This window comes from Cricetulus griseus (genome assembly GCF_003668045.3).
Source record: "Cricetulus griseus strain 17A/GY chromosome 1 unlocalized genomic scaffold, alternate assembly CriGri-PICRH-1.0 chr1_0, whole genome shotgun sequence".
In the NCBI taxonomy this organism is placed as follows: domain Eukaryota; kingdom Metazoa; phylum Chordata; class Mammalia; order Rodentia; family Cricetidae; genus Cricetulus; species Cricetulus griseus.
The window spans coordinates 29083270-29100479 of record NW_023276806.1 but is presented as its reverse complement, the minus strand read 5'-3'; the positions used below and the strand labels follow the sequence as shown (position 1 = coordinate 29100479).

The 17210-nt window shown below is 41.1% G+C and overlaps 1 protein-coding gene across 1 annotated transcript; it reads right to left on the bottom strand.

Moving 5' to 3' along the window:
* Positions 1-2928: 2928 nt before the first annotated feature.
* LOC100761339 (visual pigment-like receptor peropsin) lies at positions 2929-17133 on the bottom strand. Its single transcript, XM_035450773.1, has 8 exons — positions 17084-17133; positions 15077-15246; positions 9700-9890; positions 8356-8455; positions 7703-7856; positions 6737-6905; positions 5194-5372; positions 2929-3505 (listed from the first exon to the last, which is right to left on the bottom strand). The coding sequence occupies exons 1-8, from the start codon at positions 17119-17121 to the stop codon at positions 3400-3402; spliced, it is 1107 nt and encodes a 368-aa protein (XP_035306664.1). The 5' UTR covers positions 17122-17133; the 3' UTR covers positions 2929-3399.
* Between the last annotated feature and the right edge of the window lie 77 nt (positions 17134-17210).

Below are 17210 nucleotides of genomic sequence, written 5' to 3'. Positions count from 1 at the left end.
CCACTGGTTTGGAACAGGCAGGAGAGGAGTTGGAGGCTTTAAGTAGACACCACTGGCTATGGTTGGTGCAAGTGAACAGCCATGAGCTGAAACCTCGGTGTGCTGGTAAGAGTGTGGATAATATGGTTTGGAGAAACTCAGAGGTGGAAGAGTTGACTAGGTGTGGGGATGAAGACTGGATTTACGAAGCAATCCCAAGGTTTCCTAGTGCTCAGGACACAGTGATGGGTGGTGACTGTGTTACCAAGCATAAGAGGAAGAGAATAGGTTGGTGGCAGAACTCTGCTCACTAAGTGACCAAATGGTCTTTGCACTGTCAGGTTGATGGATGTTTCGTGGCCAATTGGGTATAGAAAGGCTGTTCAGTGACAAAGCATCAAGTTAGTAAGCCCAGTGCTATAGGGAACCATATTCACGGCTCATAGTCAGTCTTGTTGTATAAATTAGTTGACTGATACAGTGTTAAAATAGTAGTGCACCACTCATGTCCTTTATAGTGATATGAAGGTATCCTTTGTTTGTTGTTAGAAATGAATTCAAAGTTTTGTTCTCTAGACCATATAGCAAATACTGCCTTGGCCCCATAACTGCTGTGACTAATGTCTCTCCCATCTAATTGCTCTCATGACCCTTGCTTGCCACGTTTTCTCTGTTAAGCAGCTTAACTGGGGGAACTGAATGAGCCAACAGCTCCTGGTACAAAGTGCTCAGAGCCCTCCAGGAGCACAACACATTTTAATGTTTCCACAGGAGAATTACCAAAAGCTGAGAAGTCTCTCAGGGCCATGCTGAGAGGAAGGAGGTCTCTCTGGGATTGTGCTGAGGAAGGTCTCTCTGGGGCCATGCTGAGGAGGCCTTGGCCTTGCACCTAAGGGATCCAGTCTTCCTTCACCAGCGTAATGGTAAACGTGACAGGATGTAGAATGGTCTAGGAGACAACACTCTGAGCATGGGTGTGAGGGACTTTCTAGATTGGGACACCTGGGGTGAAAAGTGTCACCCTAAGTGTAGGCACCACAAGCCCATGAGCTGCAGTCCTGGACTGAAAAGGAGACAGCTAGTGAACACCGGAACTGATGTCACTCTTGCTTTCTGTCTGTCGGTAGCATGTGACCAGCTGCCTCACCTGTCCTGCATGCTGAACTCAATTCTGAGTAAACGTTGCCTCCCTTAATTTGATTTAGTCACAGGGACAAAAAAAAGTTACTAATACAGCAGGCTGCTGAAAGTTTGGTTTGAAATATCTGAAGGACTGGAAGCACATTTGCATTTTTAAAAAGTTGGCTATGGAGTTAATATATGATTGCAGTAGGTGAAGGCAGAGGATGGAAAGCTAAACTGGGGAGTTGTGGAATTGAGCATTAGCCACACAGAGAGGATGGTCTCACTGAAACTAGCTGGCAGGATTTAATATGCTGACAAAGGTGTTAAGGAGGCAATTTACAATGGTGGGGCAATAAAGAAAATACATGGTCTAAAAAGCATTAAAAGAGACGGGAAATAAGATAAATTCATACTACAGTATAAAATACATAGTTTTGAAACATTATAGAGCAATATTTTAAGGAGTATTAAGTGAAAGTGTATACATGGCCAGTGTGATGCATGTATCACAACCATCTCACGGAGAAAGCTATTAATAATAATTCTTTTGTATTCTATCTAATAACCTTAGCCTGGATAAAGACTCAGGTAGAAAACTGATACCCACCCCTACAAAGATATATGTATTAACATGTTCCCAATTTTGTGTCTATGAAAGTAAAAACAACTGAGCCAGGCATGGTGGTACAGATTTGTAATCCGAGACGCTGAGCTGATCACTGCCAGTTTGAGGCCAGGCTAGGCTAAGGAGACTTTGTCTCATAAGAAAAAGTTAAGTAGACAATTGAAACAGTTTAGTTGTCTACTTTTTAAATAATGGTATATTGTACTGTTTAATAGTCAGACATTAAAAGTGACAAACTGAGCTGAGTGGTGGTGGCACCTGGAAAAGTAGAGGCAGGTGGATCTCTGAGTCTAAGGTCAGTTTGGTCTACAAATCGAGTTCCAAGACAGTCAGAGCTATACAGAGAAACCCTGTCTTGGAAAACAAACAAACAAACAAACAAACAAAGACAACAAACTGTGAATGTACCTACTATGTGCCAGACAGAATAAGTCATGTGCTAAGGATACAGCAGAGGGTAAAAATGCAAAAAGCCCTACTCTATTTGAACCTAATTCTAGTGGCAGACATAGGAAATAATATTTCCAGAAAAATTGTAATTTAGGGGGTGGAGAGATGAGATGGTTCAGTGGTTAAGAACTCCTGATACTCTTCCAGAGGACCCGAATTCAGTTCCCAGCACCCTCAGTTGACACAATTGCCTGTAACTTCAGTTCCAGGATATCTGATGCCCTCTTCTGGCCTCTGAAGGAAGGCAGGCACACACGTACATGTGCAAGCATGCACTGGCAAGCACTAGCGAGTACACACACACACACACACACACACACACACACACACACACAAATTAAAACATTTTAAAGAATACAAATTTAGAATATGTAACAAAATATACAGCTGGGTGGTGGTGGCACGGGACTTTAATCCCAGCACTTGGGAGGTAGAAGCAGGTGGATCTCTATGAGTTCAAAGCTAGCTTGGTCTACAGAGTGAGTACCAGGACAGCCAGAGTGGTTACACTGAGAAACCCTGTCCTGAAAAATCAAAAAAACAAAAATAATAGCAAAATACACAGATGTCAATCTGCTATAACCTGTATATGTGCACTAGATTTGCATGATAGAAAGCAGTTGTGTTTAATGTTTGAATAAGATGAATTAATAATTGATTCTAAATTCAAATTTTTGAGATGCTAAAAATATGTTTTCAGAGCTGGAAACATCAAACAACTCATTTCAGCAATTAATTATTCAGGATTATAATTTTGATTAGTTTATTATTAACTTTCCTAATATTAAAATATTCTAATATTCTAGTGGTCATTTCTTGTCTAATGGACAACTCAGTCAAGTTACAGGTCATCAGTACACTGTAATGTGCTGTAATGTGTGCCTTCTAAAGAGAAAGAAGAGAGACTGCAGTTTTGTGTGCCTGGGTTCATCAAAGGATCTTTAGCTACTCATTTATCCTGGAGGATACAGTGAAGGCCCTACAGCAACTATTGCACAGACGGAGCTGTGTTGGCTGTGTGGGAGGGACCTGCAGTCCAATAAGGCAACAGTCTTTGTCTGCACTTGATCTAAATGGATCCATATTTAAAATAAAATTAATGTATTGCCAAAAACCCCGCAAAACACATAAAATGTTTGCTGGTAGATTCTTTCTCGCATTTCAGATTCTTCCAGAAGTCAATGGGCTTTGAGGCATATCCAACTGGTACAGAACTTGTCTCAGGCCTTGCTATGGCTTTGAGGCATATTCATTGGTACAGAACTTGTCTCAAGCATTGCTTGGTGATGCTGGCATTTAAACATGGCAAACATGGCCTTCCGAAACCTGCCATAAGCAAAAGAAAAAAAATGTTACCCTATGATGGAACTTTTAAGGCATTTTCAATGTGTCTAACGAGCCACGACTGTAGATGAGCATCTCTAAATAAGCCACTGCACCCAACTCCAACATCTCCAATTGAAAACCTTTACAAATATATAGGACAGATGGCATAGTTAAAGACCAATTTTGCAAGCTGGGTGTTGGTGGTGCATGCCTTTAATCCCAGCACTCGGGAGGCAGAGGCAGGCGGATCTCTGTGAGTTCGAGACCAGCCTGGTCTACAAGAGCTAGTTGCAGGATAGGCTCCAAAGATACACAGAGAAACCCTGTCTCGAAAAACAAAAAACAAAAAAACAAAAACAAACAAACAAACAAAAAGACCAATTTTGCACCACTGAAGACAAACATGGTGGACATCTGATAAACTCAATAACTATATATGTTTAAAATGACACATCAACTTCCAAGTGCAATAAGTTACTTGTTTGAATTAAGGATTCATTTTTCACAGATCTGGTCCCCTGTGCAAAGTCCAGTTGGATCCGATGGGGCTTGAGAACGGCTGGTCTTTCCCAGAGAACTTCCAGGAGATTCTGACCTCAAAATATGCCCTTGGTCTCCTGTGTGCTCTACCTCATCCTAGAGTCTGTCTGTTCTTTCATGTATCTACAGCCAAAATGTCCTCTCAAATCTGTGCGTAGGCATACACATTTAAACAGTGGCATTCTATGACTTACCAGGGTTCAGCACAACAAATTGGCTCATCATCCCACAGCAATAGAAAATGAAATACTCTAAACTTTACCCAGGAGTTAGGTGAAGGAACAAGAGCTTCTCTATTATACTACACGATTGACCACTCCTGTAAGTGTACAGCTACACCACCCACTGAGGGCCCAAGGTCTTGTCTGGGCTTGCTGCCTGCCTACTCTTTCCTTTGAAAAACCCTATTACATATACCTGGGTGGGTTAAGCACTCAAACCTAGCTGACCAGTGACCAGCTAGGAACTTTTCTGCCATGTGGTCATTTGAGATGAAGGCTATCTTTGGATGCTGAGCTGGTAGAATTTGGGTCGGGGTTACCCAAGGATATTTCTGCCACCATGCAGGAAGAATCTGCCACAAGAATAGAGCTCTAAATATGTAAGATCTTGGCTGTTTTCAACAGTTATTTGTATAAGCCAAATAACCTTAAACTAGGTGGTTGTGCTGGCTGGTTTGATGTCAGCTTGACACTGGCTAAAGTCATTTGGAAAAAGAGAACCAGGATTGAGAAAATGCCCCCATCAGATTGAGCCGTGGACAAGCCTATGGTTCATTTTCTTGACTGATTACTGATATGTGGGGGGCAATCCACTGTGGGCAGTGCCATCCGTCAGCAGGTGGCCCTGCATGCTATGAGGAAGCAGGCTGAGCAGGCCTGTAAGCAGCACTACTGCACTACTGCACGGCCTCTGTATCAGCTCCTGCCTCCAGGCTTCTGCCCCAAGCCCCTTCCCTGACTTCCTCAGTAACAGACTACAACGTAAGCTGAAAGAAACTCTGTCCTCCACAAGCTGCTTTTGACCATGGTGCTTTGTCACAGGGTTAGAAACCCTAACTATGATAGCTGTCACAGGTTTCTGTCACTTAACTCTCAAAGTCTTAGAACACTAGTCACTGATTCAGAAACACTATAAACACTACTTACCTCTTATTAGCAGCAACATAAATACAGGGGTTGTAGAATGTAGAGGATTTGGCAAACAGTGGAGCTATGATGGCCATTGAAGGAGGAATCTTTTTGGGGTCTCCAAAACAAGCCCATAAGCACACAATGGAATAAGGGGACCATGCCAGCAGAAACATCAATATCATTATCACAGACATCTGCAAAGAGATAATCACCAAGACGAGCATCTAAATGTTTACATGGCCAATACATCTACAGTAGCATGAGAATGTAGGTTCGAATTGTGTTGGTAACATAAAGAAGCCAGGGCTCTGCCTTCACTAGTCTTTGTTCTGGCTCCTGAAGTCATCTATGACAGCAATTGCAAATGGCTGTGTTTAGCAACATGTGACATTGCTGCTAAGAGTGTTACATACTGTAAAGAACACCCTTTCATATCACGTGCCCGGGAGAGCACACAATGCTAGCTGCAAGCAAATATGCATGCAAACCTCTCCAACCCACTTGTAGTGTTACTGACAACTGCCCACCCCGTTATTATGTGCTACTCTCAACTAAGCAAACTTTCCTAACTCAACCTGGAAACACAGTCCTATCTTAAGCTCAGTGAGCTCTATCAGTAGCCATTTGGCGGCATGTTTTATATACAGTAAATACAAGTAATGTGTAGAGGAATCCTTTGCACCTTGCTTATATGATGAAGGGAAAGTCTCTGCTTACAGAATGGCCTGACCAGGGAAAATCAAGGCACTCAAGGGTATAGGAAGGATTAGTTCCAAGAGGAAGACAATATGAACCTTGTGTCTGGGATGTCTGAACATATCAAAGGAAGAGAAAGCTTTTGAATCTAACCAAATACTGCTACCATATTTCAGGATGAAAGAGAAGGGGGGTGGGGGAAGGACCAGGCTTGTAAGGATAACTGCAGTTGCAGCATTGCCACATAGCATCGTGTAAGGATAACTCTTTCTGCCAGCCTCCTGAGCCCTGCTGCCACGTGGGCACCCAAATAACACACAGATTAATATTAGGTACAATGCTGCTGGCCAATGACTAAGATTTCTTATATGCTAGCTCAGTCCTAATTATCAACCATAACTACTAATCTATATATTTTATAAGGACTTATCTTATAGAGGATGCCAGCCGTAGCATCCTATCTTCCTGGGATCACATGGTGACTGCCTACTACATTTCCCAGAATCCTCCTTCTCTCCTAGTCCTGCCTAACTTGCTTCCCTATTGGCCAACAGTGCTTTACTTATCAACCAATAAGACAAACATATACACAGAAGGACCTCCCCTATCACAGGCTGGATACAGGAATCCTCACAGTCTATAGGAGGATGTCAGGGATCAGAACGCAAAGAGACATCTGAGGAACAGATAGGCATAGTATTCAACAACACAAGGACAAACACCAGCAGAAAGAGCAGGGTAGTAAAAATGGCAGTAAAGGAAAGGAGCCTGGGGGAGGCTCTGGAACTTTCCAGCTATGTATATTTAAAGCTTTATTACCAACAACATTTCAAAGATTTCAACTTATGTAAGAAGTTGTTACCTTTGTTACATCTGCCTGGTCGGCCCAGTCTCTGTTAAGATATGCAGTGCAGTTCCTGGCAGCATGAAGTCTCATAGACTGAGTGACATGGTAATAACAGTAAAACATTACCGTCAAAGGCACAATGAAATTCACCACAATAACCATCATGATGTAAGACACAAAAGATCTGGAAATAAGAAAAAACTATCATGACAACTTGTTGAATGCCCTAAACCAGAAGAGGAAATAACTGCTAGAAATAATAGTAATGGTCATTTTATTGTTAAAAAGCTTAGGAAGCATGTTTGACTTATATTTCATAGTTCACTTAAACCATTAAGCTATGGCTTATGGGCTCGTTCCTGCCAGCCAACTATCTTTATAAAGTTTTATTAAAACACAGCCATGTACATTCATTTACAGTCTGATGATGGCTACTTTGACAGTATAATGGCCAAGCTGAAGCACTGTCTTAAGTTTAACTCTTTACAGAAAAATATTTTAGAAGATCTTGTTTTTGTTTTGTTTTTGAGGCATCATTCATTTCCCTTAATGAACTAAATAATCCTCACTTCCATGGAAAACCTAGAGGAGTGTCATTAACTTGTGGAAAATCCTTGCAGGGACTCTTGAACCCCAGACCATCCAGAAAAGAGAATACGGAGGTGGCCTAGGTTTGGGTTAGAGCTGCCCACTCTCTAGCTTCACTAGCCCTCTTCCCACTTGTGATCCCAGCTCCAAGATGAGTGACAAGAGGGAGGATGTCCCCATTGCTGCCTGAGCAAAGGACACGGGAAGGAAGAAAGGATCAAAGAAAGGGATAAAGGGAGCCAGATAACTTTGACTTGCAAGCAAGCATAAGCCACTCTTTCGTTTGTTTCCATGTGTATCACAACAAGCAAGTCTTTGCCACAGTCTTTGCAATAACACTGATGGGAGGAAGGAAGAGAGCATCTGACTAGAAGATGCAAACACATATCTTACATATCATTTTTCCGCCAGTTTATGGTACAGGTGGCCCCAGTAGGATCTGGGGCATAACTAGCCCACCCAATGATGGGCATCAAAGCCCAAAACAGGCCATTGGTCCAGGCGCCCAGGATCATGCTGACGTAAGTGCTGGTGGTCATTCTTCTTCCTGTTGTGAAGCACATGAAGCATTAGTGTTGTTCACAAAGGCAGGACTCACTTTGGTTCCACTGATGACTCAAAACAGTAATCAAGTACATTCTCCACAGAACACCTTAGAACACACAAAGTCACATTCTGACAAAAATGGCAATCCAAAATCTGAATGGTAAAAGTATAGAGGATAAACAGGAACAATAGCCTTAAAGGCCAAGGAAAACAACACAAACAAAAGTCCCAAAGGTGAAAGTGCCTGGTCAGTACCCCAAAGTGACAGTGACCCTGGATGAAGCCAGAAAGGCAACCAGTGCCAATCCTGTGAGGCCTTGCAGGGTGCCTAATGAAATCCAGACTGTATTCTAAGTTTTGTCAAAACTTCTGAACAAGGGTTTCTAGAGAACTAAACTGAGCCCGATTATAAATCTTTATGTTTGTACTTTTAAATGAATACATGTTGAGTGACTGTTACACAATAATGTTTTCATTGAGGACAATAAACATGCCATTACCTATATCAGGACAGCAGATGGTCAGGTACCGGTCCATAGCCACAACTGTGAGTAAGCCAATGCTCACCATTCCAAAAAAGATATTCAATCCAGCATAAATCTGAAAAACAAGCAGTTAACAGTCTGCCATTCCAACACCCTCCCATGTAATATTTATAGTATTCTCCATTACTCTTACTTTACCCTCTATTATTTTAAGGCTTAGAATAGCAGAAGATTAAAACTATTAAAATATGACCACAAATTGTATTTGCCCACTATCCCAATGTAAATTAATATCAATATATTTCCTTGTAAGAAGAAATAACAGTAAATAGTTATTAACATTTCTCACAAAAGACCTTCTACAGTAAAAGATTAACTGTGGTAACATGAATACATTTCTTAGTGAATATGATGGCCACTAAATATTTTGTTTGAAGTGAAAGAATATACATTTTAATATGCACATTTTATTGAAATATATGGATTATTTTTTCTGTGGTCGAACACCAGTTGTTTGGCTCCTTGATTCCTTTTCTTGGGGTCCAGAGAATCTTATATGATTAGTAAGTAATCTTACATCTCTCCTTAAAGAATGGATTCTTGGGCCTGGGAATATGGCTCAGCAGTTAAAAGCACTGGTTGCTCTTCCAGAGAACTGAAAGTTCAATTCCAAGCACCCACATGGCCTCTCACAACTAACTTTCTGTAACTCAACTTCTAGGGGGTCTACCACCTTCCACCAGCATTGCACATATGTAGTACAAGCAAAACACCCTACTCATAAAATACAAAAATAAAGTACTAAAAAATAAACGCATCCTCAATCATTGCTGAAGCTATTTTCTGCAAAAGCAATGAATATCCTACAATATCTTGTTTTAAATTACTGGATTTTTGTTGTTGTTTTGTATGTGTGATGTATACGTGCAAAATTATACACACCCATGTGTGAGCATTTGGACACCAGAGGTTGACATGCGTGTCTTCTCTATGCTCTCCAATTTTTGGTTTTATTTATTTATTCATTTATTCATTTATTCATTTATTCATTTATTCATTTATTTATTTATTTATTTATTTATTTATTTATTTTTGAGTAGGGTCTCTCCCTCAATAGTGTTTGACTAAACCAGCCTTTGCTTCCCTCAAGCTGGAATTTAAGGTGTGTGCTGCCACACTTGGCTTTTCCATCGCATAGGGGTTGGCATCCTAAACCCAGGTCACCTTGCTCCCACAGCCAGCACTTTACCTGCTGACCCCCCCCCCACCTCCCCAGCCCTTGGGATTTTTAAAAAGACATTTAAATTTGCATCTGTTTTCTTTACTTTATTTCTTTTTCATTCCAAAGTTCTCCAATACCTGGCAGCCTGAATATCCAAATTTCCAACTTCCATGCAGATCTGAAGCCGCAGACATGGGATAGCCAATGCTACTGACCCCTATGTCAGTGAGAGCCAGGTTCACAATCACCGCATTGGTGGGTGTCCGCAGCTCCTTGTACTTGATGAAGATGCCCAGAACTATTATGTTGCTGAGAATGCTTATTATACCTGAGGACACACACAGGAGGATCATGTCTGCTGTCCAACTTTCATACTTATAATAGCACAAAAATTAAATATTTAAGTTACTTCAAAAAAGATAGCAATCCAGCTTAGTCCCTCTGAAGAGGTCTGACTCTTCTTAAAACTAACATCTTCTTCTGGGGCTGGAAAGATGGCTCAGAGGTTAAGAGCACTGGCTGCTCTACCAGAGGTCCTGAGTTCAATTCCCAGCAACCACATGGTGGCTCACACCCATCTGTAATGAGATCCGGGGCCTTCTTCTGGCCTTCGGGGATAGATTCAGGCAGAACACTGTATATATAATAAATCTTAAGAACACTGTAGACATAACAAATAAATAAATTTAAAAAACAAACATCTTCTGTAAAATGGAAATGAAGTTAAAACACAAAGAATCTATTTATTGCAGAAGCCAGCACTGGCAGCCGGCTTACATGTCACCACCATGGGCCATCTGTCCCTAAATTCCCTCTGTGGCTTTCATGCCTCCAGTGTTGGGGTTTTTATGATAGAGGAATGACCAGCCACCCTGTGGCAGACTAAACCCCCTTCTTTCCGCCAGGGTCCCTTTCTCAAATCTCAATCAGCATTCTAGCCTAACAGCACTTCTTTCACATCTCATGTTTTATTTCTTTCATTATCATTAAGCACGTTAAACATGCTGTAAGGTCACGTGACTCTCCCAATATTTCTTAAAGTTCAACATGTCAAAATTGCAATTCTTCATTCAATGCGTGCGCGCGCGCACACACACACACACACACACACACACACACACACACACACACACACACACGAATGCATACTGCAATATTTGACCATCCAGACAACAGGCCAAGACAAATTTCTGGTTCATTGGAACATTAGCGGTGACAGCACCACAGCTATCCAATTCTCAGCCTTGGAATCAAGAAACTCAGCATTTCCAGTGTCCCACAGCTGGACAGGCCCAGACAGCTTTTCAGCTTGAGGACTAAAGTTACTAGCCAGCATGCTGGTGTGGCCACTGACAGTAAGAACCATTATTGAGTACCCTGGGTGCAAATGTTAGCTGGCTCAGCATCCCCTACATGCTGAAAGGCTGTTTATGTTTTATATAAGGCAGATGTATGCCATCCTCAGGTTCCAGTGGTGGAGGCTGCTGCAAAATCAATTTTGATGGAGAGGCTACAACCATTACTGGGCTTCTCTCTAGAAACCTATGCAACAAACAGAAGAAAACTGTTTCCCAGGAAAGTACTTGATGAGTAATTCCTAGCTACTGTCCAAACCAGTGGGAGCAATCTCAAACAGCAACACAGAAGGACCAGTTGGGAACTTTCATCAAAACTTCCTCATTAGCAGCCGGGTGTTGGTGGCACACACCTTTAATCCCAGCACTTGGGAGGCAGAGGCAGGCGGATCTCTGTGAGTTCAAGGCCAGCCTAGTCTCCAGAACGAGTGCCAGGATAGGCTCCAAAGCTACACAGAGAAACCCTGTCTCAAAAAACAAACAAACAAACAAACAAAAAAACTTGCTCATTAGCATTCTTTTACACCAATCTCTCCTCTCCATGGCTGGTATGCTTCCTTCATCATATAATAAGCAATAACTCTACTGGATGCTTCCAGTTCCCCCAGTACTTGAAGAATGAAAAGCCCAGTGCCCTGATTGTATGGGCTCTTTGCCCTAATCTGTTGTTACCCTCTTCCCATACATATGAACTAAGCTCACTGTTCAACAGTTTTGCAAATACACCAAGCTACAAATCTTGACTTCGTATTTTTCCCACTTAGAAGACCCTGTGCTTTTCCTCTGTATGTTCAAATGCTAGCCTCCCTTTAAAGTTCAGGCCAAGCCCAATTTAGCTCTGAAGCAGCCTCCTATCCATGGGATTCTATATTCTTCTCCATACATTCTGATGGTGCTTGTTTATATTATCTCATTCTGGAGTGATGCTAAGTCATGCAGCTCTTATACCTTACACACCCCAGCATCCTAATGAATGTATCTTGAGTATATGTCACAAAGCAGGTTTTGATGAATGGAATGCCACTAAAATGTCAGTAAGCCCAATTTCTATTATTCCTTCAAATACAATATCAAATTTGACAATCCTTTGGCTTTTTAGCAAACAAACAAGGACTATTGTGGAGGTTGAAAGACCGAAAAAGAGAGAGAGAGAGAGAGGGAGAGAGAGAGAGAGAGAGAGAGAGAGAGAGAGAGACAAAGGAAGGAAGAAAGATCTTATAACTTGGATTCAAAAAGGATTAAACCCAGCACATAAATTGCCACCTAGCAAGTACATAGCCAGAAGAAAGTAACTACATTTTGGGGGAGTCTCCAATAAAACGTTGGTACTACAAAAATAATTTACCCCCTTTTTCTATTCTCTCTAGCTATCTTACACACTACATTATTTCCCTGGTTGTAGGTACTTTCCAATGAGTAAGCAGTAGGTCACTCAGTCTAAATTCCAAGTAGCCCTACTCTCCCACCTTTTGAAATCACCTCCCCACCCCCGCCATTCCTGTAACTCCCCTTCCATCTCTTCTTGCTCTACCTGAGTCTTTTAATATTCTGAGTGGTTTCATTGCATCTGAGTTTGGCATTGTAAAACTCAAGGCCATGTGCAGCTGAACTCGAAGCCCCCCCCCCCCACACACACACACACACTTGTTCTTCTCTGGGTATGCTCCTATCTCAGTGAACTGTACCATCAATCGGTAACATTCCCCACCCCAATCCCACTAAAAGTCGTATTCAATGCTCCCTCTTCTTTCCTGGCCCCACATCAAACCATCAATTCGACCTTCTAGCTCTTCAATGAGTCTACTTCTTTCTGCCTCCACTAAGTCCCCATTGCTCCAACTTCAGGTCAGTGCAGTACTGATGGGTCTAATGGTCTCTTAGCTACCATCACAGCAAGTATCTAAAATGCAAATCAGATACTGTCTCTATTTAACCTTTCAGTGACTTGCTGTAGCCTTACAGGTTATATAGTCCATTATTGTCTGGTACTCAGTCATCTCCACAATTTTACAGTTCACCCAGGATGAATTACTTCAAATCCATACACTTATCATACTCTCAATTCTCAGCTTTAATTGATGGAAGAGAGAGTACTCAAGCATACTAAATTAACAAAAATGTCTGTAGTAATAGAGCTCAAATCCAAATGAAAGATTAAAATAAAAACTAAATCTAGGGGGCTGTAGAGATGGCTCAGTGGCTAAGACCACTTGTTGCTCTTCTAGACAGATGACCTGAATTCTGTTCCCAGCACCTGTGTGGAGCAGCACAGAACCACCATAACTGTGGATCCATGGGAACTGACTCTTTTGGCCTCTGTAGACATACATGTGGCAATCATTCACAAAAGACACACAAAGATGCATAAGTAAAAATAAATTAATACAAGTAGGCCAGACACAATGACAACACACTGTAATCCCAACACTGAGAAGGCAGAAGCAGATGATCATGAGTTCAAGGCCAACCCAACCTTTAGCTACATAGATAGTTCTAGGCTAGTACAGACAATACGGCAAGCTCCTGGCTCCAAAAAATTAATTCAATACATACACACAATAAATAGACTCTACAGTAAAAACATTTACATAGCCCATGGGAAAAAATAACAAATGGAATGATACTTAAGGGCATGCACCCTTTTCCTCAGTCATCATTCTTATCTGGGAGCTCAAGTAGTTTTTTGTTAAAGGTGGAAAATGAGGGGATGGGAAGAACAAGAGATATTTAGTTGATACACAGAACAAAAGCCCAGAGGTAAGATGTGTTTCCTTCAGTTCCCCTCCAAAAACATAAGCAAAGATTGCATGCTCTGATGTTTCCTAATGAAAGTGACCTATGTAGTTACGTAAGTAAGAGGGCTAACAAAAAGACCTCTGCTCAAAGCCAAGTAGCCACAAGTGTGTGCTGGGAAAATTTCTCAAGTTCTTTACCAGTATGAATTAGGGAGACAAAACTAAAAAGGAGCTACAAGATTTTCTTAGGAAATTTCCTTCACACTCTTATCTTGTGAACAGATTTTTTCCCTCTTTGAGACAGTCTCACTATGTAGCCCTTGACTCTGAAATCTTCAAAAATTCTGCTTCAGCCTCCAAAATACCAGACAAATTTTGGATTTTCCCTGTTAACAACAATTAGATGAACCAAAACTTGTACATAGTGTTTCTATGGGATTCCAGAAGTGTGGGCCCACTTTTTGACTCTTACCACACAGAAGTATTCAGATAAATTAGTCACTATACCACCAAAATGAAAAGGAAATTGTTATTTGGAGCCCAGTCAACTATGAGGTAAAAACTAGACAGCTGTATAAAGTAGATACACAGAGATATGTATCTTTCAGTCTGTTTTAGAAACGTGATTGAAACTTTTCATAAAAGCCAATCCAAAAAGCAATGAGCACAATATAACAATTACTAAAACTCACCACTGCCTGAGATTAAGTGACTGATGATTTTAAAAGCCACACCACTGATAGAATTTGTCGTTTCCCTCACACTCTTTTCTACAAACAAGCCTTTATCTTAATCTTTGTATCAACAAGCGTGTATTTACCCAACATCTGTCTTAGGTGCCTTGATAACACTTAATATATACTCTTTATAACAATCATGACAGAACCTTTATTGTCTTCATTTACAAATGAGAAGATGGGAGAGTAAGAAGATGAAATATCTTGTACTTTCAAAGAGATGAGAAGACTACCTCCTAGAGCCCCCACTTGACTGCCCACTGGAAGAACTGAATTCACATACTTTATCTGCACCCCCTTTCCTTTTCAAACTTCTAAAGTGCCTCTCAATCTTGAGTTAAGAGTCTACCAAGAAGAAAACAATACAAATTATGCATGAGGATGGTAACTGACATAAAGCATGCTTCTACCATGGTGCACACTCGGCTCATGCTTACAGTTAATGTAAGAACCAAATATATAGACAAATTTTATTCTAAAACTTCATCTTATAGGGCTTTTCTTGCCCCTCTTTGCTCTCATTTATCAGAATCCTCTATGTCAGGAAGCAGCATTACATTGCTTCCATTTATTCTTCCCATTTTCTCTGATTGTTACAGTCCTGTTTACCAGCTAGCCCAAACTACATTCTTGTACCAAACACTTTTCTCCCATCTGAGACGCAAGTAACTGAATAAACACCCATACCTGCCATAATCAAGTAAGCTGCAATGATGCTGTGTTCGGTCTTTGAAAAGACAGAACTGTCTTCATTCCTAGAGCCTGAAGTGTTTACATCTAAAATGTTGCTCAGCATTCTGGAGAGTCCAGACCACCTTTGGAACAGCCTTCGAGCGGTGGCAATCAGCTTCACCAGCCTGTCAGGAAAGTTCTTTCAGGACAAATCATTTCCACTTCTAGACCTCAAAGAAAGGCTTTTTCACAAGAGCCCCTCCATTAACACACTTAATTGGGCTGAAGAGGAAAAGATTTTAATTCCTAGAACAAGGGGAAAGCTTCTTAAAGTGAAATCCCAACCACACACATCTTAAGTAATTAAGACTCCTGTCTTATATTTACAGCAGATTACCAGGCAAACCACCCTATTTAAACAAACAAAAACAGAAACAAACAAACCCAATTTAGAAAAGCAGTTGGGAGCCGACTTAACTTGTTCCAACTAAAATTAAGCAGTACCCTCATCTTCGTTAGCTATTCAGAAAGGACTAAATTTTTGTACTAAATTTTGAACTGCTACAGGGCCAGCTGAGTTTCTTCACCTCAGGTCCCTTTGTGTTTACTTTTCCTAAAAATTTGAATATATTACTGACTCCCAGACTTCCCAATCTCTCCATGAAAGGTATCAATATTGCCTGGTGCGATCCTCATGCCTTTTTGTTTATATATCTAGTCATATAAAATTATATCCTTAGAATTAGGTTTGTCTGACTTTTTCCTTTCAAACAAAAATGAGATCTACTATGAGTAATCAGTATGTCTTTATGTACTGCACAAACACATATAAAAACCTTGTATGAACACGCATTCCTAGGGCAAAGGGGTATCTCCATTACTTTTTAACATTAAAATAGAATTTTCCATCAGTCACACTTCAAAGCAAGGCTCAAATGTCACCAAACTTCAGTGTAACATAACAGAACCACTAGGGGGCTGTACTTGCTCATCACCATTTCATTAGAGGGCCTTTCTGGTTCTGTCTAGGGAACAGGTTGGGCTAGTGACCCACTATTGAATTTTTTTTAAATGTGATTTAAAAGTGCTTATTTTTAATAACTGAATGGTGTGCCAGGACTGTGAATCCATCATGTAAATCTCCTCAGTATTCAAAAGTTCAGGAAGTGAGGTCAATTTGAATTTGACTTGAACTGGAATATTCCAACAAAAACCCAGAACATAGGCATAACAAGAGTGAGATAGAGAAATGGATGTTTAACGACTAAATTGTGTACATAAGGTAAAAAGAGAAATTACACTGAGCAGGGTAGTGCACTCTATATTCCCTGCACTTAAGGCCAGCCTTGGATATACAGCATTTGAGGTCAGTCAAGGATATGAATTATGTCTCAAATAAACTAGCTTTTAAAAAGTGTGTAATCTCCGGGTTTGTCTACCAGTCTCTACAATCCCTTGCCATTTAACAACTCGTGTTAATGTTGCACTCATCCTTTGGTGCTAATGCCCTTCACAAACTGAAGAAGTGGACAAGAATGGCTCCTTTACGCTCATGTTTGAATGCTTGGTCCCCAGTAGTGGAACTATTGGGGAAAGACTAGGAGGTGTGCCAGGATGGGGGTGTGCCCCTGGGGACCAGCTTCCAGGTTTCAAAGGTGTATGTGCACTCTCACTTCCAGATCACGATGTGAGCCCTCACCTGCTTCTGATACCATGCCTTTGGCCTATGTGTTAACAGCACAGTGTTTCCATTAACAAGAAGGGTAGAACTCAGACACAGGCACAATTACATGCTACTGAAACAAGCACCCAAGAATAAGTAACTATGCTCAAACAGAATCGAAACGTAACCAGTGAGGGGGAAACAGGACCCACAGAGGGCACACGGTTCCATACTGAGGCAGCCTCGCTTGCTGGCGTGCTTATTTTTTGGCTGCACACTAGCAATGGTGACCAAAACCAATTTCATTTATAGCGTCCCTACCCAGGATTGAAACATGTAATAGGTAGTCAAATACTTACTTAAAATGAAGATAAGATGGCTCAGTGGTTAAGAGCATTGGCTGCTCTTCCAGAGGACTGGGTTTCAATTCCCAGCACCCACATGGCAGCTCACAACTGTCTGTAACTTGACTGCCAGGGCATCTAA